Source organism: Talpa europaea, assembly GCF_964194135.1.
Source record: "Talpa europaea genome assembly, chromosome: 11".
NCBI lineage: Eukaryota > Metazoa > Chordata > Mammalia > Eulipotyphla > Talpidae > Talpa > Talpa europaea.
In genome coordinates this window covers 97,549,372-97,576,227 of record NC_140078.1, presented here as the reverse complement: position 1 = coordinate 97,576,227, position 26,856 = coordinate 97,549,372, and the positions used below count along the sequence as shown (strand labels likewise).

The window sequence follows — 26,856 nt, the reverse complement described above, 5'->3', positions numbered from 1 at the left end:
GCCTGGTGCGTCACTCGCTACGGAGTTTCGCCGGGACAACATGGGTCGCAGGCGTGCGGCCGCCAAGAAGTCGCGGGGAAGCGAGCCTCGCGGCCAGAAGGCTAAGGGGGAGAACTTGACCCTGCGCGAGGAAACGGAGGCGGGTGAGAGCGAGGCCGAGCGGGGTGTAGGGGGCGATGCTGCAGGAGGGCAAGAGGCAGGCCTGGGTGCGGGGAGGCTGCACCTCCTGGAGAGGGGAGGCGGAAGCCGCTGCGAGCCCTTCTGCGCGACTAGACGACATTACGGTAGCCGAGGGAGGCAGGCTGCTGTGCTGCTGCCCCGATCCTCCACGAAGCCCCTGTGCCTTTGTCCTCCATACGAGATGTGATGCGCTCTGAGCGGTTCCCCTGGAGTTCACCTGGCCACGGACTCCCATGCGTAGCCTCTTTCTGCACCCTGTTATCTATCTACAGGATAAAGTCCAGCCGCCTGGCAGATGTTCAGGGTTGAATGGGGAAAGACTTTGCAGATTATTTTGTGTCCTGCGAAGTCGGATCAGGACACACGAGTGCTGTATGTAGTGTGCTAACTGCCAGGATATCTTCAGCTCTGTCTCGCCCCAGAGTTCCAGATTTGGATCCATCCTGAATTCTCCACGTGGATAATGAATAGCCTTATTATATGTAAACCTGTCCCATTGAGTTTTTGTCATCTCAATAAATGATCCCTTCTCCCACCTGTTCAAGCAAACCCAACCTTTTCCCTCATTCAGTGAGACCGCAAATTCAACATCAGAGCTTTATTTCCAATGTCTCCACTGCTCTTAATCTCCACAGGCCGTGATCCCTGACCAAGTCACCATTATTTTTCAGTTGTGCGGCTGTTCTCTCTACAGCCTTTTATCCCCCTGCAGCGGTACTCCACCAAGTGATCTTTAAAAAACAAAAAACAACCAGATCATGTCATGCTCTTACTTCAAACCCTCTGTGGCCTCCCATTGCTCTGAGCATAAAATCCAGATTCCTCCCCATGGGCTACAAGGTACTCCTACGCGATTTGGCTGCTGCTACCTTCCCTGTTGGGGCCCAACATTCTGATGCCAGATGCCATCCTTACTGACCTTTCTTTCCCTCAAATATACCCTGTTATTTCTCACCTAAAGCCTTTGCCTTTGACATTCCTCTGCCTAGATTGTTCTCCCATGACTCGCTCTGGCTGGCTTCTATTCCTTCAGGTCTGGTCTCAGACACTCCTTGAGCATCCTCTATAAGGTGGTCTTCCCTGGTACTGTACCACATAGGCCCCCGTAGCCTCTGTCATGATCTTGTTAATTTGCTTCCTTTTTAAACACTCATCAGAGTTAAGCTTTCTGAAAGCATTGCTGTTTCCTATCTTGTCCTCTACATATACAAATAACCCAGTGCATCTTAAAATAATTGCATACCTCATTCTATAGAAGGGACTTCTGGGGTTCCTGAAATAACTAGGGGATAGATTCAACTGGCTTACGAGCAATTCCTGTGACTCCTGCATGTTAGCAATTTATCATCCATTAGAAAAATAGGCAGTAGTAGAAATTTCTACACATGGAGGGTGATTTGCCTCAATTCTGTGTGTGCCATTTTATTCATTTACTCAGTAACGTTTTTTGAGTATGTGCTGTCCACCAGCTAGCTGACATGGGAGGTAGACATTGCTGGAGCACTTTCAACCATAGTAGTGGTCACATGCCATTTACAAAAAACAGCCAAGGCAGGTGTGATGTTATGGGAGAAGGTACAACTTTTTGTGGTTTCTGAAAGAATAAACAAGCTTGACTGGAGAGATTGGGAAGTGCTCTCTGGAGTATGTGATCTGTGACCTGTAAAGTGGGTGATATTTCAGCAGGAGGCTCTGAAAGAAGGATGGTATTCTGAATATGTGGCATTTCAAAATGTTTTAGTCTGATGGAAATGCCTCGCACTGGGTACCATTCCTCCTTGCAAAACTCTTCTGCTGGGCATGGGTTGATAAAGCTCCAGTGCTTAGTAGTGGTATGCACTGTGGACAGATAATTTAGCCTTTCTGAATCCTGTCTGTGAAATGTGGTACTACCTTCAGGGTGATTATGAGCTTTCTCTGAGAGCATGTAAGGCTCCTGACATGGTCCATGTTAGGTTGGACTAGCTCCCATCACTTCAGCCTGCATGTAGGTTAGAATGCACCCAAGCTTTACTCAGACTCTGCTAGTCAGAGGAACTAGCTCTAAGTTCCCAATGCAGCTTTTGGGAAGACATCTAATCTTTGCTGTAGTTGGGGGGAGGAACAACTTTATTGTGGTTTGGACTGTGGGTGACACTAATTTGGTGACTAGTCAGTGTGATTTTTAATAGTACAATAGTGCCTCAGTGCATGCAAATGAAGGTGACACAGATAGGGTCAACAGGTAGGGACAAAGAATACAGTCTTCCACATTGTTTCCTTGTTTCTGCTAGGGCTTCTCTTGTTCTTTATGTTTCTTCTCTATGTTTATGCCTTCATTGATATAATTCATTAATGCCTTCAGGAAATATTTAGCACCTAGTATTTCCAGGCACTGTTCTAGGCACTAGCATTGTAGTGAACAAGATAGGCAAGGTCCCTGTTCTCATGGTACTTTTAATCTTTGGGGAGTAGTAAGTAGAACAGACAATAAATAACAAGTCAAACAATCAATTCATAAGGTGATAAGAACCATGAATAAAGTTAAACAGTTTGCTGTATTAAACTGACACGGGGTAAAGAAGAGCAGCTAAGTCAGAATCAGAAGTCAGGGATGGCCTCTGTGAGGAGGTGACATTTTGAGCTAATTACTTAAAGGAGCCACTCATAGGAAGTCCTGGGAGAGGGAAGTGTAAAGACTCTTAGGAGAGAGCAAGGTTGACCAGTTGGTTGGACTCAGTAAGGGGCCGATGGTGAGAGAGATGCGCAGGGCCCTCGGCTTGGAGATGCAGAGGGGTTTGGTTTTTCCCACATGCTAGGGGATGCCCTGGAAGGTTTAAGCAGGTGTTCTCATTAACTCTCATTAGACCACTTGCTCTGTGAAAGTAGCCATGTTGCGCTCTCCATCTTAGCTCTAGATCTGGGAGAGTCTTGGAAAATAGCATCTAGAGTCTCTGGGGCCAAAAAGACACAGAAAAAAAATTAAAAAAAAAAGTTCTGCCATCCAGAAGTAACCACCACTAAATAATGGATTTGTAAAATAGAAAAGTATACTCCCTTGCCATGTTATTTAAATTTACTTATTGATACTACTGTTGAAAGACCATACTTTTTGGTACCCCAATTTAACTAAAACCAGCTTATGCATACTTTATATTTCCCTTTAACAAAAATCAACCACAGTTATCTTAAGCAAATAAAGAGATTTTTGAATTCCAACCCTGAGTTTGCTGAGATTGTTGGTGTATGAGCACCATTAAGTCAGACTGTAAAGGTTTCATTAAGTTTGTCTTTTGAGAAGTTTGGTTTTGAAAGATGATAGACACATGGATTGTAGATGTAAAGTTGTGGTAAAACTCATGATATATTTATGAAGTTGAAACATTTCACTTAATAGGAGTGGATTGTCCCTGAAATAGTGTTGGCAGGCTATAAAGACCAAGGTGTTAGTGAATGGATTGATGTATTTTCCTTGCTGGATATTAGCTGAAACTTAAGATTTGGAAGTTAAAGTTTGAGTCATGTGACCTCTCTGTAGTCTTAGGAGTAGAATGAAATGCTTATAAAGGAAGTTGGTTTTTATTGTATAAACCTGGAGGTAGGAAGAGGCTGAAAGCTGATTGTTGGCCTAATAGGGGGTAGTGAGCTAGTGATGGAGACTTGGTTTGAAAGGAGTTTCTAGAAGACTTCATGACACTGCCCATTAAACCACAACGCCTCTCTCCACTTTTCCTCATGTCTCTTACCTCATGTTCCATGTGGTCATCTAGATGTTTTTGAAGATGAGAAACCCTCAAAGAAGACCATTCTCTCAAAAGTCTCAGGAAGAAAGAGGAAGAGAGGCTGCAATGATCCTGGAGGCCCAGCAGATAATCCAGCAAAAAAGAAAGTGGCCAAGGTGCCCAAGGTGATAAAGGACGTAAAGTCTGAAAATCCCAAGGTGATAAAGGACGAAGCCCTCAGTCATGGGGAGGATTTCAGGTGAGATGACTAAAAAGCATTTGACCAGGTCTCGACCTTGGAGAAGTGTAGAAAATTAAACCTGCTCTATTTGCTTGTCTCTTAAAGGTGGGATCATTAGTCTCCTGGATAGATCTCAGACCACTTGTGAAGAATCTTTTTTTTTTTTAAATTTATTTATTTATTTATTTCTACAAGCACTGGGTACAGTCAGAAGCACGGGAGGGTGAGAGAATTCACCAGCACCAGAGCGGGGAGGAGAGCAGGCAGAAGGATCGAAGTACACTGCTGAGGGGAGCAGCGGGCAGCAGGAGAGGCCTGCGTGCCATGTGAGACCCTCCTCCAGTGGAGCAGCCGGGGATCGAACCGGAGCTGCAGAGGCCACGGGCAGCTCCGCAACTCAGCGCTCAACCGTTGTGCCACCGGGGAGGCCCCCACTTGTGAAGACTCTTAAGGATTATAATTTACCTCCCAAACTTCACATGAGGACAGTATCAGCTTGCAGAAAGTGGTTTACTTATAGATGTGCAGCTAGATAGTGGTAAAAACCAGCATAAGACCTCTGTCTTCTGACTCTACTCCACAAAGATACTAATGATACAAAATATTTACCTGCCATTTCAGCTTTACCTCCTGCTGTCCTGCTCTGATACCTGCTACTCCTGTCCAGCTGGGCTTCTCATTGCTCACTGAATACAGGTTCATGCTTTGCTACCTTTCAGTTGTGCTGATATTCTTCCTGCTTTTTTCCACCTTGAAGATGTAGAACAGAAGCCATCTGCTCTGCAGTCTTCATTGATTCTTCCCTCTTTGCTCCTAAGATTTCTTGCTCATATTTTAACTTCTCAAATTTTAGTCAAAACTTGTCTGTTTGTTTTGATGCCTTATAACCCCTGCTTGCTATCCTGCAAGCTCTCAGAGGGTTGGAGCCACCCTGATTCTTTTTTTTATATGCCCTGTGGGATCAAGGGCAGGCCCTTCTATTTGGCAGAAGCTGAATAAGTATTTCTGCAGTGGATGAGCAGCCCTATTGTATGTGAACAATGAATGCAAGCTTAGTGAACACTTGATTCTCTGCCTCCTAGGAAAATTGGGGGAGGGGAGGTAGAGGAAGAACAGGCAGCAGGCAGTAGTTTCTCCTTTGTTTCTTATTCTTAGAGTTGGCCTCTCCGCAGCCTCCAGTCCTATATAGAAGCCTCCAGGAGAGGGCAGCAGGGCAGAGGAGCAGGAAAGCTTACAGATTATTGGCCTAGTTCCACTTCTTCTCAGACTTCTCCTAAAAATGCCTCTGAGCTTGCCACTTCCCAGATACCTCTCCCACCAGTTAAGTTGCCTCCAGAGATAGCCACACAGACTAGGGTGCTACCAAAGAAGGCCCTGGCCCCTTGCCCTCCGTTGAGAGTTGACTGTGATCAAACCCATTGCATACGGACATTTCCACTAGGTTTATTTATTTATTTTTATTTATTTATTTATTTTTAATAGAGGCATGTTTTATTTATTTGTTTGTTTGTTTGTTTGTCTATACAAGCACTGGGCACAGTCAGAAGTGCGGGAGGGTGAGAGAATTCACCAGAGCCAGAGCAGGGAGCAGAGCAGGCAGAAGGACCGAAGTACACCGCTGAGGGGAGCAGCGGGCGGCAGGAGAGGTCTGCGCGCCAAGTGGGACCCTCCTCCGGTGGCCGGGGAGCAGCCGGGGATCGAACCAGCACCACAGAGGCCGCGGGCAGCTTTGCAACCCAGCGCTCAACCGCTGCGCCACTGGGGAGGCCCTCCACTAGGTTTATTCCAAGGGGAATTGTTTCCATGGTGTTGAGGAATGTGGTAGGCCAAAAAGAGAGGATCTGTGTTATTAGAGCTGAAGACTGAGCATGAGTTATTTTAACTAAAGGTCTGTGCTGTAAAATCTTAGGTAACATCCTTACTTGATACCAAGTGTCAAACCTTATAAAAGGGGACTAGGAAAAAGAATAACTATAAGAAAGTAAAAATCAAAATCAACAAACAACTATGAACCAGAGACACTCTATGGGGGGTGGGGGGCAAGGAGGGGAGGGATTGGGGTCATAATAAGGGGGTCACAATTGTATAGGGAATATTAAAAAAAAAACCTTATAAAAGTTAAAAGTAATTCATACTTTGTATATTTACTTGCAGAAATACATTGACTCTTGAGCCAGTGTTTAGCTAGTTACTTATCTGTGTAACTGTTTAACTAACTAGCGGTCTGTATTTCTGTTGTTATTTACATACTCCTGTGTCCTGTTGTGTCCCTCCTTATCCTGTTGACTTATTCTGTTGACTTCAGTTTCCTTACATTCTACTTCTTAAAAGTGGGGAGAATTCTGTGTTGACTCATGGAGAGTCAGCAAATTGAATCCCTCCTCTTGTCTTGGGGATCCAACTGCTCACATATGCACACAGATGGTACAGCTTTTACTTCTGGAGTTCACTTTGTCGTTGTGGTTTCTCCTAACTCTCCTTACCATCTCTGGGCACAGCTCTGGCTTCCTTCATGAAGCTCCAGGTTATAGGTCAGTAGTTTCTTTCTGTTTCAACAGCACCTCTAGAATTAGATGGGTGGTCAGAGCATTTGATACGCTGGTGGAAGAAATGAGGCCAGAGCTCACTTTTAACTCTCCTTTAAATGATTGCAACAGATTTTTAATAAATGGTAGTCCTTAACATTCCTTTTAACCTAAATGTAACACTAGAATATCTGAGCCCCCTTCATCTTCTCTCCTGTGGTCTTTACACAGGGACACAGCAGGTGCCCACAGGCAGGCACACCATCCCAAGAGAGAGGCTCCCGTGGACAAGGGCAGCCACAAAGGAGATGATGACGACGATGAGGACAGTGAAGATGATTGGGAAGAGGTAGAAGGTAGAACATCTTTTTTTATGTTCGGAACTGTTTGAGCCTATTTTTCTGTTGAGAGTCTGTGTAGAGTCCTTTGATCTATTTTATTCCTGTTTTTTTTTTTTTTTTTTTTTGAGCACCTTCACTGAATTTCTCTGTCCACGCATCCACGACCTCTTTTTTTTTTAAAAAAAGATTTATTTATTTTTATATACAAGCACTGGGTACAGTCAGAAGCGCGGGAGGGTGAGAGAATTCACCAGAGCCAGAGCGGGGAGCAGAGCAGGCAGAAGGACCGAAGCACACTGCTGAGGGGAGCAGCGGGCGGCAGGAGAGGTCTCCCGAACCGGTGCTGCAGAGACTGTGGGCAGCTTTGCAACCCGGAGCTCAACCGCTGCGCCACCGGAGAGGCCCTCCTGTTTGTTTTTTTAAACTACTAAGACCAAAGAGGTTTGCAGCAGAGAGTTGCTTTAGATACAAGGAAAACTGCTTTGTAACATTCACGACCTGGTCACCAAATCAGATTGCATTTTCTTTTCCTTGGGCGGTTGAGAGGAGCAGAAGGAAATAGGGCAGGGGTATCTTCTAGTAGGAAGAGCTGAGCTTTGAAAGTAGTCAGTGCCATCTTTGCCACTTACATAGCTATATGAGCAAGAGTGCCATCTGAGCTGAGTTTTTTCACTGGAAACATTCAGTGAGCATCCAGTGGTTACTATGACAGTGCTGCCGGGCTCCAGAGTAAGTGTTTGCAAACGCGCTGGGCCTGGAGTGTCATTCTCATGATAAATAGCAGCTAATGTTACCATTCCTGGTTCTTTCTGCCTTGCAGGACTTTTTACCAGGTGTTTATTTTGAAAATGAGCAAACCTATGAAATAATTGAAAATACAGTACATCAGCAGGCATTTATCTCAGGTACACTGTGGGTTTTATGTTCCCGCCCATTGCAGTTTTGGGTTTCATAGTACATAAAAAAGTTGTGCTTACACTGTACTGTAATGCATTAACTTGTGTCTTAAAAGACAACTTATGTACTTTATTTGAAAACTGCTGCTAAGAAATGCTGACCATTATCTGAGCCTTCACTGAGCCATAATCTTCTTTTGCTGGTGGAGGGCTGTGCCCTCGTCGGTGGCTGCTGACTGCTCAGCCCGCTAAAGGTCCAGGGGCTGTGGCATCTCTCAGAAGGCAGCAAGGGAGTTCACTGTAGCGAACTTCCTTTGTAAGATTTCTCTGTGGTGTGTCAGTCATGTACTGTTTGAGGGTTAGGGTTACCTAACCCTAAAATACTTTGTAGATCTTTCAAAATTGTAGTTAGTCACCTTAAATCCTGCTGCTGCTTTATTAACTAAGTTGATACAATTTTCTAAATCCTTTGCTGTTATTTTAGCAGTGTTTCCAGGATCTTCACCAGGAGTAGATTCCATCCCTAGAAACCACTTTATTTGTTCATCTGTAAGAAGCAACTCCTCCTCACCTGTTAAAGTTTTATCATGAGATTCAGTCACATTTTCAGGCTCTAATTCTAATTCTAGGTCTTTTGCTATTTCGAGTAAATAGGCAGTTAATTCCTCCACTGAAGTCTTGAACCCCTTAAAGTCATCTCTGGGGCTTGGTGTCAACTTCTTCCAAATTCCTGCTATTGTTGCTATTTTGACCTCTTCCTGTGAATCATGAATGTTCTCAGTGGCATCCAGAATGGTGAACCCTTCCAGATGATTTGCATTTGACGTTGTCCAGATCTATCAGGGGAATCACAATCTGTGGAAGTGATAGCCTTTAGAAATATTAAGACTTGAAAGTTGAAAAGGCTCCTTCGCCCGTGGGCTGCAGACAGGATGTTGTGTTCCCAGGCATGAAAACAATGTTTACCTCCTCCTCTCTCTCCATCTGAGCTCTTGGGTGACCAGGTGCATTTCATGGAGCAATAATATTTTCAGCCTTTTGTGGGGGGCTTGAAATATTTAGTAAGCCATATGTTGTCACCCAGGCTTTGTTGTTCCATTTATAGAGCACAGGCAGAGTAGAATTGGCATCATTCTTAAGGGCCCTAGGATTTTTAGAATGGTAACTGCGCATTGGCTTTCACGTAAAGTTGCCAGTTGCATTAGCTATGAGGATAAGAGAGTCAGCCTGTTCTTTGAAGCTTTGAAGCTAGGTGTAGGTCTAACTTAGCTTCCAATGTGCCTACCTTGCCATGCTTCATCCTCCCTAGCATTGATTTAAAGTGAGAGCAATGCGACTCTTCCTGTCACTCGAGCACTTAGAGCCCCTGTAGAACCAATGATTGACTGAATTTCAGAGTTTTTGTGTCCCAAGGAATAGGGAGACCAAGGAGAGGGAGGGAGACAGGTAACAGCCAGTCTGTAGAGCAGTCAGAACGCATGCATTTACCACGTAAGTGGGCACAGGTCCTGGGGCTGGAGGCAATCACAACAGTAACATCAAGGATCGCTGATTGCAGGGCCTCACAACAGAAACAGCAGTGATGGAAAAGCTCGGAAATGGCCAGAGCCACTGGAATGTGAGACAGGGACACGAAGTGAGCACACACTGCTGGAAAATGGTGGGTAGGGTCGCTGAACGCAGCATTGCCACCAACTTCCTGTTTGTAAGAAACTCACCTGGAAAGTGCAGTGAAGCAGAGTGCCTTGGCATGAGGGGCTCTGTCCCGCTGCATTAGTTCGCTGTTCTCCTTGTGCCATGTTGGGTCTTTCTTTCCATAGATATGCTCTGTGGGACCATTTGAAAGCATATCTCCTAACTCTTCACTTCTGAGAACTTCTGTATTTTCTAAGAGTGAGATATTCTCTTACATGGTAAAATATCATTTTCATGCTTAAGAAAGTGAAAAATCCCTAATCATCATAAAAACATTCTTTATAGTTGTTTGTTTGTTTCCAATCCAGGATCTAATCATGGACTAAGCCTTGTGTCAGTTTATTTTCTTTATTCTCTTTGAACCTAGACCAGCCCTCCCCACCCACCACTTTTTTTTTTTTTCTTCATTGTTCTGCCTTTATTTGAAGAGCCTTGCCTCTTGTTCTGTAGACCGTCTCATGTTCTGGTCTTGTCTGACACATGGTGGTGGTAGACTTGCTTCAGTATCCCTGTATTTCTTGTAAACTGTGAATTAAGTCCAAAGAGTTAAAATTGAATTTAGGTTGAAAAACGTCTTTGACAGGAGTGCTTCCTAGTGGCGCTCTGTGCTTCACATCGGGCTGGGTGTCCTCCCGGTGACGCTGCAGTTCCCACATGTAAGCTGGACCAGCCAGAGCGTGCCAAGGTTAAGATGCCTTTTCCCTTTTTATATCGACCCTGGCATGGCACTCTGATTCTCTGTGAGGGATCTTTTTTCCCTTAATGATTCTAGCATGCCCTGCTGACCTGACTGAATCAAAGATGATTATGTGAGCATTGCAAAGTGGTAATATTCTGATTCTGTTGTTTTATCTGCATTTATTGGCTGACTTTTATCTGTTAAGAATTCTCCCAGGGCCTCCCCGGTGGCGGTGGCGCAGCAGTTGAGCGCTGGGTTGAGAAGCTGCCTGCAGCCTCTGCAGTGCCGGTTCGATCCCCGGCTGCTCCCCGGCCACTGGAGGAGGGTCCCACATGGCACGCAGACCTCTCCTGCCGCCCGCTGCTCCCCTCAGCAGTATGCTTCGGTCCTTCTGCCTGCTCTGCTCCCCGCTCTGGCTCTGGTGAATTCTCTCACCCTCCCGCGCTTCTGACTGTACCCAGTGCTTGTATAAATAAATAAAAATAAATCTTTAAAAAAAAAAAAGCTCCTATTTGCGAAATGTGTTTCATTTAGTCATTTATTTAATTATCACTGTGGACTTTGGGTGTTTTTTTGTTCAAATATGTTATCAGTTGTATTTTTGATCCTTAGATTGTCCCAGACCTGGCTGACAGAGTCCTTTTTACTAGTTACCCTACTGTGGCCTCATTTGTAGCTGAGAACAAGGTGTTTCCAGTCTCACCCTGTACATTCTTTGCTCCAGGTCTGGAATACACCTTTATTCTCCAGGAATCTGCTTCATTTGAGTAGGGGCTGACATATAGGAACCAAGAGCGTGGCAGCAGGTGTGTTCTTGCCACTGGGATGTCTTTGCTTCTAGGCCTGGGCTGCTTCAAAGGGACCTAGGCTAGTGACATTGATAGTTAGATCCAGTTCAGCAAACTCTGTTCATTTTAACTCGTGTTTACAAGCCATGCAGCAGATAAAGAGATGAAAAAGGTGCATTTTTGTCAGTGGCCAGGTTTATATTTGAGACTGAAAGACACTTGAATCATGACTCCATACAGAGCAAATGGCACTAAGCATTACAGTTAATACAGAGAATGGGAAATTGTTCTATTTTGGCTTTTCTTTTTTATTAAGAGAATAAGTTTCTATTAAAATGTACCCATGAGTCTCAGCAACTGGCTAGCAGGGTGTCATAGCCAATTCAATTCACTGTCTTTGCCTTTGTTGCCTCCTTCACTGGGTGAAGGGTTAAATAAGAGAAATAAATGAAAGATACTCAGCACAGTGCCTGAGGGCTTTAGGTGCTCAAGGAATGGAGGGGTGGCGGTCTCTGTGAGTTGTCTCCCAGGCAGCCACACCTCACTGTCTCCTCAGCACCACCTTGATTTTGTTCAGTACAATAGCTGTAATAATAATAATAGCAACTATTATTACTGTAACTATTATTGATTTAAAAAATTATTCTTGCTAGAGCTTAGTGAGCCTGTACCAGGAGATGTGGGAGAAAATGCAACCTTCTCTAAATCTGCTCTGCCTGTGAAGCCCGTGGAGATCGAGATCGAAACCCCGGAGCAGGCAAAGGCAAGAGAAAGAAGGTAAGTTTAGGCAATTGTTCTTAGAGTCCTGTCACACACAGTCAGCAACAGCTGCTACTTGATGAAAACATGTGAGAAACGCACAGGAGTCCAGGGCTGAGCATGCGGTTGTTCAGGAGCCTTTGGCGAGAGATCCCTGCTCACTGCTCAGACTTGGAAGACATACCTTTGGGCGGGGGTGAGGAGAGGGAACTACTGTGTACTGAGCACCGGCTACATGCCCAGGACTCTCCAGCTTGCCCATTATTTTAGTCCTTAGGACAGTGTATCAATGAGGAGCTCAGGCTCAGAGAGGTTAAGTAACATTTAGGTCTCACTCGGCCAGTGAGTGGATGAGCCAAGATCTAAATCCCCGTCAGGTTACCTGAGCACTCATAGTTTTTCCACCACATCATGCAGCAGGACTAGAGGCATCCATGCTAGGGAGACCCCATTCCATCCCAGTGTCCCCAATCCTTCTGCAACCTCTTGGGAAGGTGGGGCACAATTCCTGACATAGGTTGCTTAGTTAATTCTACTCTGTGAAGGGCATATTATTAGGCATGAGGAGGGGGTAGTAGGAGTCATGCAAGAAGTGTCCAGTGTTCCTGAAGATCACAGAACACAGACAGGAAGGGGATTTATACCAGAACAGCATCATACAAATGAGGTGCATTAATTTAACATAAAGGTAGGGGTGGCCAAAGAGAGATCAGTTGGGCAGTCAGGAAAGACTCACTGCAGGAGGGGAGCTTTGAGGTGTGTTTGAGGTGTGATTTGGTGCAGTTGGAAGGTGGGCAGTCTGGCTGGAGAATGTCCTGAGCAAAGGTTTGCAGGTGAGAAGGAGCAGGAAATGACTGGCATGTAGATTTGCTTGCAGAGCACAGGCTTATGTAGGAAAACAAGGAGCGGGATTCACTGACATTCTGAGTAGCAGGAATGTACCAAGGAAATGAATTGCATCTGGTTTCAATGTCCCCCTTCATTCTTGGTTTTTTCTTTTTTTTTTTAAGATTTTATTTATTTATTTATACAAGCACTGGGTACAGTCAGAAGCGCGGGAGGGGGAGAGAATTCACCAGAGCCAGAGCGGGGAGCAGAGCAGGCAGAAGGACCGAGGTACACTGCTGAGGGGAGCAGCAGGCGGCAGGAGAGGTCTGCGCGCCATGTGGGACCCTCCTCCGGTGGCCGGGGAGCAGCCGGGGATCCAACCGGCGCCGTGGAGGCCCCGGGCAGCTTCACAACACAGCGCTCAACCGCTGCGCCACCAGGGAGGCCCTCATTCTTGGTTTTTTCAATCTGCATTGTAGTGAAAAGATAAAAATGGAGTTTGAGACATATCTTCGGAGGATGATGAAACGTTACAATAAAGAAGTCCATGAGAACACACACAAGGTAAGGATGGGAAAGGCAGGGCAGGGCGGCTTGCTTTGCGTCTGCACAGGCGGTGTGGAGGAAGATGCAAGTCCTTCGTCACATCCAGGTCTAATTTCTGACTCAATCGCCATGTGACCTTGGCACATTTCTTACTCTCTCTGAGCCCTGGTTTCCTCATCTTTGTTTTTTTTTAAATATTTATTTATTTATTTATTTATACAAGCACTGGGTACAGTCAGAAGCACGGGAGGGTGAGAGAATTCACCAGAGCCAGAGTGGGGAGCAGAGCAGGCAGAAGGACCGAAGTACACTGCTGAGGGGAGCAGCAGGCGGCAGGAGAGGTCTGCGCGCCATGTGGGACCCTCCTCTGGTGGCCGGGGAGCAGCCGGGGATCGAACTGGCGCTGCAGAGGCTACGGGCAGCTTCGCAACCCAGCGCTCAACCGCTGTGCCACCGGGGAGGCCCGGTTTCCTCATCTTTGAAGTGGGGGTGGTGTGTGAACACAGTGTCTGCCTGGGAAGGTGGTCATGAGGATGAAGCAAATGCTGTATGAAGCAGGTAGCATGGTGCCTGTAAGATGCAAGGGGCTGACTGATAGGCAGCCTCCACCCATCCCTTCTTCCAGTTTGGTAACATGTTTGTCCTTTATCTTAGTCCTTAGGACAGTGTATCAATGAGGAGCTCATGCTCAGAGAGGTTAAGTAACATTTTAGGTCTCACTCAGCCAGTAAGTGGATGAGCCAAGATCTAAATCGCTGTCAGGTTACCTGAGCATGGGTGGTTTTCCACCACATCATGTAGCAGGACTAGAGGCTGAGGCCATTCTGGTCTCAGCGAACCTCCTGGCTTTTGACTTCAGCTGGTGGTTACTGAACAGGTGTTATAAACCTAGCAGGTTGCTCACATTGTGACCATAGAGACTTGTATAAAGCTTATCTCCTTCTACTACAGGGTTTCTGATCTCACAGATGGAACCAGAAAGATCTTAAGACAGCTATTCAGGATTGAGAAAATGAAGGAGATGTGTGTGGGTCAGAGCTGCTGAGGAAGGCTCTTCAGGATAAAGGGCAACATGGAGCGGACGGGAGAGGACAGGAGGCCAGCAGACTACTCTGGTCGAATTGTGGAGGGGCAGGGTGGGGTGCCAGCGTGCGTGCATCTGTGGTGGATGTGGGCAAGATGAAGGGCACACTCTGATTTTCCGCTGATGGACAGCTGGCAGCCAGCGAGGGTAGCGAGGGGGTGGACGGAAGAGATACTGTGTGCAGCAGCCGCAGGGCGGTGGTGAGACCAGGTGGGAGATCGCTGTGCTCCTTTCCTCTCTTGATTGGAAATAGAGGTGAAAGAAAGTGAAAAATGAACAGGACGCCAGGATTTGAAACTTGTAGGAGGGGAGAAGGGTGGAGCCACTGACCGAAATGGGGAGTGTGGAAGTGGGGAGGAAGGAAGGGAGGTTTGGAAGGGGAAGGGGTGCAAAGCTATGTGAGAGCGGGGAAGATGGTTTCACTGTCATTTCTGTAGGCTGAAGAGTGGGGCTGGAGGGCTTTGAGGGCCTGCTGTGGAGAGGTGGGCTTCACACACAGAAGTGGAGGGATCAGAGCTCTACAGTCACTAGTGCTTAGATTTTCTCTTCTGCTCTGCAGGGCAAGCCCTCTTAATAAAAAGTTTGTATTTTGAAGCTTTGAGATTTCATTATTTCTTGAGGGTTGAATATCGGCAAAGAAAAGGGTATGAAAGCCTTAGGAAATGGCATTAGTATTTTTCCTTTCTTAAATTTAGAAATGACAATACTTACTTCCTGCCCACAGAATAACTTGTAGTTTGGCTGCAAAAGTCTGGACCTCTGTCTATGCCTCCCCATTTCTGTCTCCCCAGGTTCACCTTCTGTGCCTATTAGCTAATGGCTTCTACCGAAATAGCGTCTGCATGCAGCCAGATCTGCTGGCCATCGGCCTCTCCATCATCCCTACTCGCTTTACCAAAGTGCCTCCTCAGGATGTGGATATCTGCTACCTGTCGGACCTGGTGAAATGGTAGGGCCTGGGCCTGTCCTGCAGCTCCTCACAGGAGGACTGGTGTGTCTTGTGGGGGTGTGCAGGCTCCTCCACAGAAAAGACCTGGCCCCGTGTACCAGGCAGAGGCAGGGGCAGGGTCCGAGACAGAGCAGGCCAGGCCTGATCCCCTCCCTAGAAGAGCTCCCGGTGGTCAGGGGACAGACATCCCCAAGGAGTTAGAGTGGTGTGACGAGTGCTCTGGGATAGTGTGCTGGGGACTCAGGACTAATCTCAGCTAGAGGGTCTGGGAAGACTCCCCAGGGAGTGAAGTCGAGTTGGTCTTCAGTGCTGAGTAGGCATTAGCTAGAGAGAGCAGGCAGACTTGAGCAGAGATAGGTGAGGCTCACTTACAACTTCCTCCTGAGATGTCCCCTTCTGATTTTCTTGTCTGTAAAAGGACAGAGTTCCCCTTTGAGCCTTGACCTCTGACCCAGGAAGTGCCTGTCTCTGTCTAGGTTCATTGGAACGTTTACGGTTAATGCAGAGCTTTCCACCAGTGAGCAAGATCACCTGCAGACTACCTTGGAAAGGAGGTTTGCTATCTACTCTGCGCAAAATGATGAAGAATTGGTCCATGTGAGTGACTCCTCCTTCCTGGCAGCACTATTTAATTATCACACTATTAGCTAATGATGATGGCAGTCATAGGCCAGACACCATTTAGGCATTTCACATATGTTTCCTTATTCAGTCCTTATTAAAAAGGGGGAAAAAATAGGCACCGTAGCTGGGAAAGGCTTGATGACTGTCTTAAGGACTGGAGAAATTCCCTTCCTTTTTTTTTTTTTAAAAGATTTATTTATTTATTTCTACAAGCACTGGGTACAGTCAGAAGCACGGGAGGGTGAGAGAATTCTCCAGAGCCAGAGCGGGGAGCAGAACAGGCAGAAGATCAAAGTACACTGCTGAGGGGAGCAGTGGGCACGCAGGAGAGGTCTGCGCGCCATGTGGGACCCTCGCCTGGGGCGGGGATCGAACTGGCGCTGCAGAGGCTTCAGGCAGCTTCGCAACCCAGCGCTCAACTGCTGAGCCACCAGGGGAGGCCCTGGAGAAGTTCCCTTCTTTTTCTCATTTTTTGAGTGATTTTTGTCATGGAAGTATGTTGAATTTCATCAGATATTTTTTCTGTGCCAATTGAAACAATCGTAATTTTTCTTTTTATTCTAGTTGATAACCGACTGGGTCATGGTATAGACCCTGTTGCTATGCTGTTGGTTTGCTAGTATTTTGTTGAGGGTTTTTTCATCTATGTTCCTAAGAGGCGTTGGTCTGTAGTTCCCTTGTGAGTCTGTCTGGCTTTTGTATTGGTAATGCTGGCCTCAAACAATGAGTTGAAAAGTGTTCCCTCTGCCTTCTGTTTTTTGGAAGAGCTTGAGAAGGATTAGTGCTAATTCTTATTTAAATGTTTGGTGGAATTCACCAGTGAAACCATTTAGTTCTGGACTTTGTTGGGAGGTTTTTGATTTTTGATGCAGTCTCGTTTTAGGTCTATTTAGATTTTCTACTTTTTCATGAGTCACTTTTGTCTATTTATATGTTTGGAGGATTTTTCTGTGTCATGCGGTGATCTAATTTGTTAGCTTAGAAGGCATGCAGTTTGTGACTTTTATCTTTTTTTCCTCTTTTTTTTTTTTGGGTGGGACCCTCGCCAATGGCTGGGGATCCAACTGGCACTACAGAGGCTGCGGGCAGCCTCGCAACCCAGCGCTCAACCGCTACGCCACCAGGGGAGGCCCTCTTTTTTTCCTCTTCACTATACATTAACAGGTGGTCGTGAAAGGCGGTGACCGGGAAAGGTGGTGACTGGGGATATTCGGGCAGCACTGGGCTGTGCCAGAGCACTTTCACACGTGTGATCTCAAGTGACCCTCTTTCTGGTTCTGTGAGGAAGATGAGGCCATGTTCTAGGGATTGTTGTAGATGAAGGAATCTAGGTTTAGAGAAATCCCTCAGCCACTTGTTGACTGCCCAGTCACACAGAATCCAGACCTGGGCACCTGTGCCCACCCGGGTACCAGGAAACTGTGAAATCAATACTTACAGCTTGTGCCAGTTCATTCTTGTGCTCTGAACTGAGCTGGAGACATTATTTGGATTTCCCACAGTGCCCTGCTCTGTTCCAGGATCCAGCCCAGATTATAGTGTTTGGTTGACCTGTCTCCTTAGTCTCTTCCAGTCTGTATCAGCTCTCAGGTCTTTCCAAGTTACAAGTTACCCTTTCTGACCTCGATCTTTAGGAGAGTACCTAGGAATTTTGCAGTGTCCCCCATTTTGGGTTTCTTTGATGTCTTCCATTCCCTCTGTTTTTAACTCCAAAAGAAACAAGATAAAAATAATTATTTTTCTGAAGTTAACATGGCTTTTCACAGAAAATCTGCCTTCCAGCTTCTGGTCTTCACCGCCGGCTTTCTTATAGGCATGACAGTAGTCAGAGGAGGCATCGGGGCTCTCAGATCTGTGTAGAAATATCTTGTGTGAATGCATTCTCATTGTTGCTATTTTGGGGGTAAATTCCTTGAGGAGGCTCCCTTCCTTACAAGTCAATGGAGTTTTTAGAACTCCAGCCTCCATTGGAAAGACTCAGGGGAAAATGGAATACAGGGATGGACTTCAGTAATCTGATGATAATATGATGTTTTCTACTTTTCCTTCCCAAAGTGATTTTTCATTTTATTATTTTAATCACAATGTTGAGCACACAACAATTAGAAGTTATGTAAGTTAGGGGGAAAAGCCTATCTGTAAACACGCACTACCCAGTATACAGATCCTTTTTCAAATAGATGTGTATATTTATATTTACGTACAGTTTTTTCTTATAAAAGTGAACATCACACTTTGAAAAAACTTCTCTTTTCCCCTGACATGGAGGTAGAAAGATGAATCTGTGTAGCAGCGTTTTCACCGTGTCCAGGTTGCAGTTTCCTGTTAGACGCTTTGGTGTTTCTGACTTTCCTTGTTAGAAGAAAGCACCACCACCAACAACATTGAATTAGTTAAATCCTTAGTTCTTTTCTTAGGGTAAATATGTTCTTTCTCACTGTAGATATTTTTACTGATTCTCCGGGCCCTGCAGCTCCTGACCCGACTGGTATTATCTCTACAGCCAATTCCCCTGAAGTTGGCAGCGGCAAAGGTGAGGTCCTCCGTGTTCCAGAGGAAGGGGTGGTGGCCAGGTGGGAATGAGACAGCAGCCTTAGACACATCGGTTGCTGGACTGTCTGTGAGGGTGGCGTGTGGTGGGCCTGCCTGCATACACCTGTGGGGAGGGCGGGGCACAGGTGGGAACCTGGTAGCATGCTCTAGCTCTTGCCTCCTCATTGCTTTGGTTTCTATTCTGCTTCCTCACCAGCCCTTAGGGCGATGGCAGGTGACAGACTGATTCTGAGATCATCTAAGGAGGCCAGACTCTGCTCCTTGAGCAGCTCACTCAGTTGGAGACCTGAGGGTCCAGAATTCAATAATCTATGTATTTTTAAAACTATAATTTTATTAAGTCCCTACGCACTTGTCTGCAGATTGCATCATGTCCGAGATGGGTATTGTTATTGTTGAGGAAATGGCAACTTAGGGGTTACTTGGTTTGCCTGAATCACATGACAGATATGAGGCAGAATGGGAATTGGAACCAGGTTTATTGTTTCTGCACCCTTTTCCTACACTACACTTTAGGGTGAAAAGAATTATATTGTGGCCTCCTTTTGTGGGCTGTAGATCTTAGCGAACACTTTCTTAAAGGGTAAGAAGGGTAGCCAACCCATCAGTGTCTGAGCTGGGGACGTCTGTACCTGGCTCTCTGCCCAGTGACTTAGCCCTGTTAAATTCCTGGAGCATTGGCCTATCCTTAGCAAACAAGTAAAAACAAACTTTCCTGTTCTGATTAAGGGAAAGAAACCATCTAAGGAGAAATCCACAGAGGGTGCTGGAAGTTCCTCAGAAACTTCTAACCCACTTCCAGAAAACCAGACCAAACCAAAGACCAGCAGAGGAACCAGACGAGAGGGGCCTTCCTCTCAGGGCCCAAGTGCCAAAGGGAAGAGGAGCCGGGCAGCTGGGAAGAAACGGAGACAGCCCTCATCCAGTGAGGAGGAGGAGGAGGAGGGCGAGGTGGGGGAGTCTGAAGAAAACCCCAGACGCCTGCCTGTCCGGGAGCGGCGGGTGGCCCCCAAGGTGTCTTACAAGGAGGCAAGTGGGAGTGACGAGGCTGGCAACGACTCTGACTTCGAGCTTTCCAGCGGGGGCGCCCATCATCCATCTGACGAGGATTCTGAGCCTGGTACTGTGAGGCAGAGGGCCCGGGCCCTTCCGAGGAGAAAGGCCCAGTCTCAGAGTGATTCCAGGACCCCACGTGGAAGCCACCCTCAGCACCCAGGCTTTCCAGCAGCTTCTGCAAGCTCTTCGAGTAGTCAGAGTAAGAGAGGCAAGAAAATTTCCAGTGAAGGTGAGGAGGCAGGAGGTGGGCAAGCAGCTGGTGTAGACCAGTGGCTCGAGGTGTTCTGTGAGCAGGAGGAAAAATGGATGTGTGTGGACTGTGTGCATGGGGTGGTGGGCCAGCCTCTGACCTGTTATAAATACGCCACCAAGCCCATGACCTACGTGGTGGGCATTGACAGTGATGGCTGGGTCCGGGATGTCACCCAGAGGTACGACCCAGCTTGGATGACGGCGACCCGCAAGTGTCGGGTTGATTCTGCGTGGTGGTCTGAAACCTTGAGAGCGTACCAGAGCCCGCTGGTGGACAGGGCAAAGAAAGAAGACCTGGAGGTAAGGCCTTGGCCGTCACAGACTCGGACCCAATCTCAGTCGGGTTATTGAATTTGCTCCCACTTTTCAGCACCTTATGTGTGCCCTGCCTGTGGTGGGTATTTTCAGGGTGGTGCTTAATGATTGCAACAACACTGTGAAGCTGGGGTAGGAGCTGAGAGAGTAGCTGACTTGGTATCTGAACCCAGGTCTATCTGACTTTGAAGCCTGACTTCTTTGAGTTATAGCACAGTTATAAATTTGGAGTCTTAAACCAATGTATACAAGTCACAGTAGCTGGTGAAAGAAGAAAGTCTCCTCCTCTGTATGATGGCCATAGCCCCCTGCCCCAGCTCCCAGCAGCATGCTCACATGAGCCCACAGACGTGCCTGCTGGACCAGAACACTCCTGAAGGGGCAGAAGGGGCTTGGAATGAGGAGCTGTCTCCGGTCAGTGTGCAGGCAGGCCCACGGGGAAGCAGACTTCTGAGTAAAACCAAGCACAGCTGGGCACCTGGCCCTGTACCAACCACTGACCAGGAGGAGGCCTGAGCTGCCTGTGCCCAGCATTGTGTTGGGGGCACTGGCATTTTATACGGAGTATGCCCAGAGTTGCTGAAGCCCCTCAGTACAGGTTAAGTGTTTCTGAGAGCTGGGTGCATCTTCCCCATCCTGTGCTCCCTGTTCATTTTACCTAGAAAATACAGGTTACATGGTAGCTGTGCAGGTGGCCTTGTGCACACACTGGTGAAAGTACTTACCTCAGAAGGGGACTGTGCGGCAGGGCCTCCTGCACTGGGCTGCATGGCATGGCCGATCCTCACCTGCCTGTCCAGGGTTTTGAAGAGATGCTAAAGGAAAACTTAGGAGACCGTGCTGAATAGGAGTGACTCATCCACCGAGGGGTCACTGTCCCTGAAGTGGTGCCAAGAGGACGTGCTTCAGTTACGGTGCACTAAGGAAAGGTGCAGGGTGGGAAGAGTCTGTTGTGGCGGCCCGCGAGAGCAGAGCCTGGTAAACCCACACTCAGAGCAGTGTCATCCCTTTGGGACAGGGCTCCTGAGGGACACTAGGGGCTTCCTGGTCCCTCCAGTACAGTGGGCTCTGTTCTGGGAGGGGCTGGCTCAAGTGTCTCAGGGCTGGGCAGAGGTCGGGTGGAGGTGCCACGAGCCACAGAATTCCTTGATTCTTCATAGCTTTCGATTTCTGAAATCTTCCTGTGTGGCCCTAGCCAGAGCAGCGTGTCAGCTGCCTGTGCTCCTGCACCACTGCTCTGCCATCTGTCTTCAGAGCCAGTTGGGGTGAGGATTGCCCTCCCCAGACCTCACGTCTTCTGAACGCTATGCTGACTGTAGTCTCTTTGGCTTCTGCAGTTTCAGGCAAAGCACCTAGGCCAGCCTTTGCCCACTTCCATCGGCACATACAAGAACCACCCCCTGTATGCCCTGAAGAGGCATCTCCTGAAGTACGAGGCCATCTACCCTGAGACTGCTGCCATCCTCGGGTACTGCCGTGGAGAAGCTGTCTACTCCAGGTGCGTGAGGTAGCCCACTGGCTTCCTTCCCCCAAAGATAGGCAGTCCCAGTTAGCTCTTGCCTAACACAGTTAGGCTTTGCTCAGAAGTGGGGCTTTGCTTTGCTTTGCTCAGAAGTGGGGCTGCTCCAGGGCGTGAGGTGGAGCCTGGAAGGGAGTCACAGCTGCCCACTTCTCCTGCATGGTTGGGGGGCTCTTCTGGCCTGCAGTTCCTGTGCAGCCGACACTCCATCAGGCGGCTATGAACTGAGCTTGTCCTCTGTCTGCAGAGATTGTGTGCATACCCTGCATTCCCGGGACACGTGGCTGAAGCAGGCAAGAGTGGTGAGGCTGGGAGAAGTGCCTTACAAGGTACCTAGGGCTGGGGGGCCGGTCCTCTGAGCGTAGCGGGGCATCAGCTGAAGGCAGAGGAGTAGGGGCCAAGGTCTGCCAGTCACATGCCAGTATTGGATTCCAGAATGGCGCCCCTGTCCTGAGAGGGATTTGAGGAGAAATGTATTTGAGCTAGCTCTGATTTTAATGAGAATTTGTAAAAGCAGCCCTCAGATTCCTGTTTGTGCTCCAAAACTCTGTAGACAGAACCATGTTAGTGAGCACTTTTGAGCTGGGCTTTGCTGATAGGTCCACCAGTCATCACCACCCTCCCACGTGATTTCCACAAGTCTCAGCAACCTTCGAGTTGGCATTAAAGACCAGAAAACAGGAGTTCAGTAAGGCAAAGTGATTTGTCAAAGGCCTTCCAGTGAGTGACACGGCAGCGGCTGGGCAGAACCCCAGACCCTGCCTCCCACAGGTGACTGCTCTCTCACATGGTGCTGCCGAGGCGGTTGGCAACTGTGAGAAACATGGACCCTGTGCAGTGGGGGACGGTCACGGAGACACTGGCTTCTCTGTCCATCCCTGAGAGGAGCCTTCTGGGGTTGTGCCACCGGGGAGCTGGGCCGGGGTTGACACCAGAGGCCTGTCGAGTGTCACTAGGAGTGAGCACCCCTGCAGCTTGGACTTGAGGTCTCCCAGGGACCCCCACTCTCTCTTATGCTCCTTATCTGTTCTTTCTAGAATAGTGCTGTCTGATAGAAATGTAATGCCAGCCACACATTTAAATTTCTTAATATCCAATGAAAATCTTAAAGAAGCAGGTGGAATTTCAACATAGCAAATGAAGTATACTGAAATACATCTAATTACATGTCATTTCAATATTTAATGTTTTAGAATAATAATGAGACATCTTACTTTTTTTCTTTGTTTCAATGAAGGCTTCATATTCTTGTGTGTTTGGCTTCACATTCTAGTGTGTATTTGACTTTCGATACATCTCAGTTCAAATTAGCCACATTTCAGGTGTGCTTTGGCCACATGACCAGTGGCTGTCATGTTAACATCATTCTAGAATAATCCCACATCTCAAGTCCGTCCATTTTTGAGCTCCATTGTCCACCTTCATCTCTGCTTCATCATCTCTTGATGATTCCCTCCCTGGTGCCTGGGCCCTGCCTCTCCAGACCATATGTCAGTCGTGGGATCTTTAGGAACAGCTCCGTGTCCCTCCCTAACCGCGGATCTTAAGTTACCTCACCTCTGAGGCCCAGTTTCCCTTTTGGTGATGGAAGCGTAGATGGTGGGACAGGGTCAGCCCAAGCACTTTGCCTCCAGCTGGCCATCAGTGGAGCCTGTACTGCCTGGGGTGGGCACTTGGTAACTGTAAGTGGTGCCGGTGGCACTAGAGACACCAGGTGTATTAGCACCAGTCACCATGAAAGGGGATGAAAAGTCAGCCACTGGGTAGTGGGGCTGAACGAGGTAGTGGGTGTGGGGGCCTAGAACACAGGAAATGCTGGCCTGTGAAGAGCACCTGCTTCCTCTGGCCCAGATGGTGAAAGGCTATTCCAATCGGGTGCGGAAGGCCCGACTCGCTGAGCCCGAGCTGCGGGACCAGAATGACCTGGGCCTGTTCGGCCAGTGGCAGACGGAGGAGTACCAGCCGCCCGTGGCTGTGGACGGCAAGGTAAGGATCCTTTTGGTGAGGTCAGGCAGCCTCTGTCTGCTGCAGTTGCCAGACCTGGTGTGTCTCCTCTGCAGGTCCCTCGGAATGAGTTTGGGAATGTGTACCTCTTCCTACCCAGCATGATGCCTGTTGGCTGCGTCCAACTAAGGCTGCCCAACCTGCACCGTGTGGCGCGCAAGCTGGACATCGACTGCGTCCAGGCCATCACTGGCTTTGATTTCCATGGAGGCTATTCCCACCCAGTGTGAGTGAGCACCACTCTGGGGAGGTTGCAGGGACAGGGTGGGAAGTTAATGGCGGGGGGTGGGGGATAAAGCCTCGGGGCCCTGTTTCCAAGGTTTTGGCTCGATTTCTCTTTTACTGTTAACACCTTTATACACTTGTTTGTACGTTTACTCTGGCTCTCATCTAGAGGCAGCAAAACCAATGAAAACGAGCCTTCTGACAGTGCTGGGTTAGAACACCATTCCTGGGGGTGGCCACAGGCAGCCTTAGTCCAGCTGCACAGCAGGGCAGGAGGGCTCTTGGGGAAGAAGGTGCAGTCCAGTGTCCGCAGGCCTGCCTATGCCTGGGTGTCGTCTGCTGGCAGCTGTGGCAGGGATTGTAGACCCAGGATCCTTCAGGGCCTGAGTGTTCACAGAGGCCCGCTGACCTCTGAGGGTGAGGCGTTGAGGCAGAGCAGGTAGCAGGCTCCAGGCAAACCCTCTGTTTTGTCCCCACAGAACTGACGGATACATAGTCTGTGAGGAATTCAAAGATGTGCTCCTGGCTGCCTGGGAAAATGAGCAGGCGCTTATTGAGAAGAAGGAGAAGGAGGTAAGCAGCCCTGCCGGGTGACCCTCCACAAGGCCTGAGCTGGGACAGCAGAAGGTAGAGTGGGGGGAGCAGGCACACACAGTGGGGCCACCTTCCTCCTCAGGCCTCGCCTGCCGAGTGTAAGAGGAAAGGGTCCATGTGCGTCTAAGTGCCTTCCAGCCTCTGATCCTATAGAAGGTATGCTAGGGAGCCAGCACTGGACAAAGCAGGGTCCTGCCTCCATCAGAACCCAATGTCATTGCCACGTCAGGAATTGCTGCCCCGTGCCGATACCAGCCTCTGTTGAGGGAAGGCATGTGTCCAGTTCTGGCCAACTTACTCCAGAGTCAGTGTCAAGTAAAGGAGACCTGTTGGGTTGAGACGCTGTCTCTGAACCAAAGATATTTCGTGTACTCTGAGTTCATGGGTCCCATCTGGACATTTCTCCGAAACCAGCGCTTCTTAAAACTTCAGTCTTCTCCATTTCTTTTTGCTGCAGAAAAGGGAGACACGGGCTTTGGGGAACTGGAAGCTACTGGTCAGAAGCCTGCTCATCAGGGAGAGGTTGAAACTGCGCTATGGGGCCAAGGTCAGTGGGGGCCCTTTGTACAGCTGAGCCCTGCTGGGCTGACACCTCTGACCAAGCCATTGGCCACTGTTACATGGATGTCGCAATTGCCAGTGTCCAAGGCCCATGGCCTGTTCTTGGGAAGGTGTGCCTGAGTCAGCCTCAGATGGCTCTTCTGACCCAGCCCTGCCTCAGCATGCCCTTGTCAGCTCCTGTCTGCAGGGTGAGCCCCTCAGCAGGTCCCATCTGGTGTCAGACCCATATGGGAAGGCCTGGAACCAGTGTCCTGTTTGACTCATGCTCAGCCTTCTGATGAGGTGGCTATGGCCCTCCTTGGGCTGAATGCTCATCTCATCTACCTCTCATGACTCCTCCGAGGGCAGGCCAGGCTGTCCACTCACGTGCCACTCTGACCTGACACCCCCTGGGGGTCCCATCTGGAGGCAGAGAGGCCTCTACACAGTTCTGTAGTGTGTTCAGTGCTGGGTCGGGGACAGCGGAAGCGTGTTGTGGGAGAAGCTGTGACCATGCCTCTGTGGCCCCCTTCCCCAGCCCCCCACACTGCCTATTTGTCTGAAACTGTTTTTGTTCTCCTCCCTTAAACTCCCTTAGTGGCCCCTTCACAGTGTTATGTGCTGACCGACTCCCACCTGTGCTTTTGCCCCCTGCGCCAAACCCTCACCATCCTCAGAGCACCTGGTACTGAGGGCTGGTATTCTGCACTTGGGCGTTGGACATATGCTCTCTTGCTCAGAATGAAGAAATGCAGAGACCCACTTTGGCCCTAGACTTGACTGCATGCTTCTCCAGGGCATTTCCTGCCTGGACCGCTTTGTGTCCCACACTGAGTGCTTGGCAAATTCTCTGGTGTCTGCTGGGAAGAGCACCATTCTGAGGCAGGCTCAGACCAGGTGGCTCTTGCCGGTTCCAGGCAGAGCCTCATCCTTCCAGACACAGCTCTGAGAGGCCTTTGCTGGTAGCTTTACTGCCAGCGGCACTACCTGGAGTCTGATCACTGACCCAAGTCTCCCCTCTGACCTCTCCTCTCCAGAGTGAGGCCGCTGCTCCCCACACAGATGCAGGAGGTGGACTCTCGTCTGACGAAGAGGAGGGAACTAGCTCTCAAGCGGAAGCTGCCAGAATCCTGGCTGCCTCCTGGCCCCAAAACCGAGAGGCTGAAGAAGAACAGAAGCCAAAGTGCCCTAAGAAGACTAAAAGGGGAAAGAAGGAGGCAGCTTCTCACCTGTTCCCATTTGAGAAGCTGTAATGTGAGTGGTTACCATGGTGCAGGCCTCATGCCTATCCTGGGGTATGGCATCTCCCTCAGGAAGGCACAGAAGCGGCCTGCACTGCAGACAAGGACTAGGGGACAGAAGGGCCACATGGAAATGGCGCAGGCCTGCTCTGGCTCCAGTCCTTGTGGGATACAGCCGGGGTAGGGTTTACTAAGCTCCTGACTACCTTATGCTTTCAGCTACAGAACATTCCCCAGAGACTCTCGTGTTATCCAGCCCCTTACCTCACATCTTTGGGAACAGGAGTCGGTTCTTTCATAGACACCACTGGGGAATCTTGGGGCATTTAGGGACACATCTGTCCATTCTTCAGGTAGATTATTCTTCTGTTGGGCATTTGTGCTCATCTCTCTGGCCAACTTGGGAGCCTCTCTGTAGGCCACACACTTTTCCCTCAATCAGGTTTTCTGTGCTACCTACTGCTGCCTCTTTGTAGAGTGGGAGAGCACGAGTGGGAAGTAAGGTTCACTCAGATCATGGTATTGTGGGGTGGGATCTACTTTTTGAACATTTCAGAAGATTAGAACAAGCTAAAATCAGAAAAGGGAAAATAGGAATTGAAAAAGAAATGTAACAGAGGATCAGTGTTCAATTAGATTTTGTTACTGGATTAATTTATAAAGCTCTATGCACTGTAGATAGTCAACAGAAATAACTTTTATAACAGTTGAGAAAAATTAA

The 26,856-nt window shown here is 48.4% G+C and overlaps 1 protein-coding gene across 1 annotated transcript; it reads left to right on the top strand.

Moving 5' to 3' along the window:
• Positions 1-40: 40 nt before the first annotated feature.
• XPC (XPC complex subunit, DNA damage recognition and repair factor) lies at positions 41-26,147 on the top strand (the record flags this gene model as incomplete). The annotated part of the gene is made up of 16 exons (XM_084247696.1): positions 41-143; positions 3,930-4,140; positions 6,879-7,003; positions 11,700-11,823; positions 13,113-13,197; positions 15,055-15,212; positions 15,689-15,809; positions 18,280-18,369; positions 19,119-19,997; positions 21,350-21,510; positions 21,779-21,860; positions 23,383-23,517; positions 23,592-23,761; positions 24,240-24,333; positions 24,812-24,901; positions 25,932-26,147. The coding sequence occupies 16 exons, from the start codon at positions 41-43 to the stop codon at positions 26,145-26,147; spliced, it is 2,844 nt and encodes a 947-aa protein (XP_084103822.1).
• Positions 26,148-26,856: the final 709 nt, after the last annotated feature.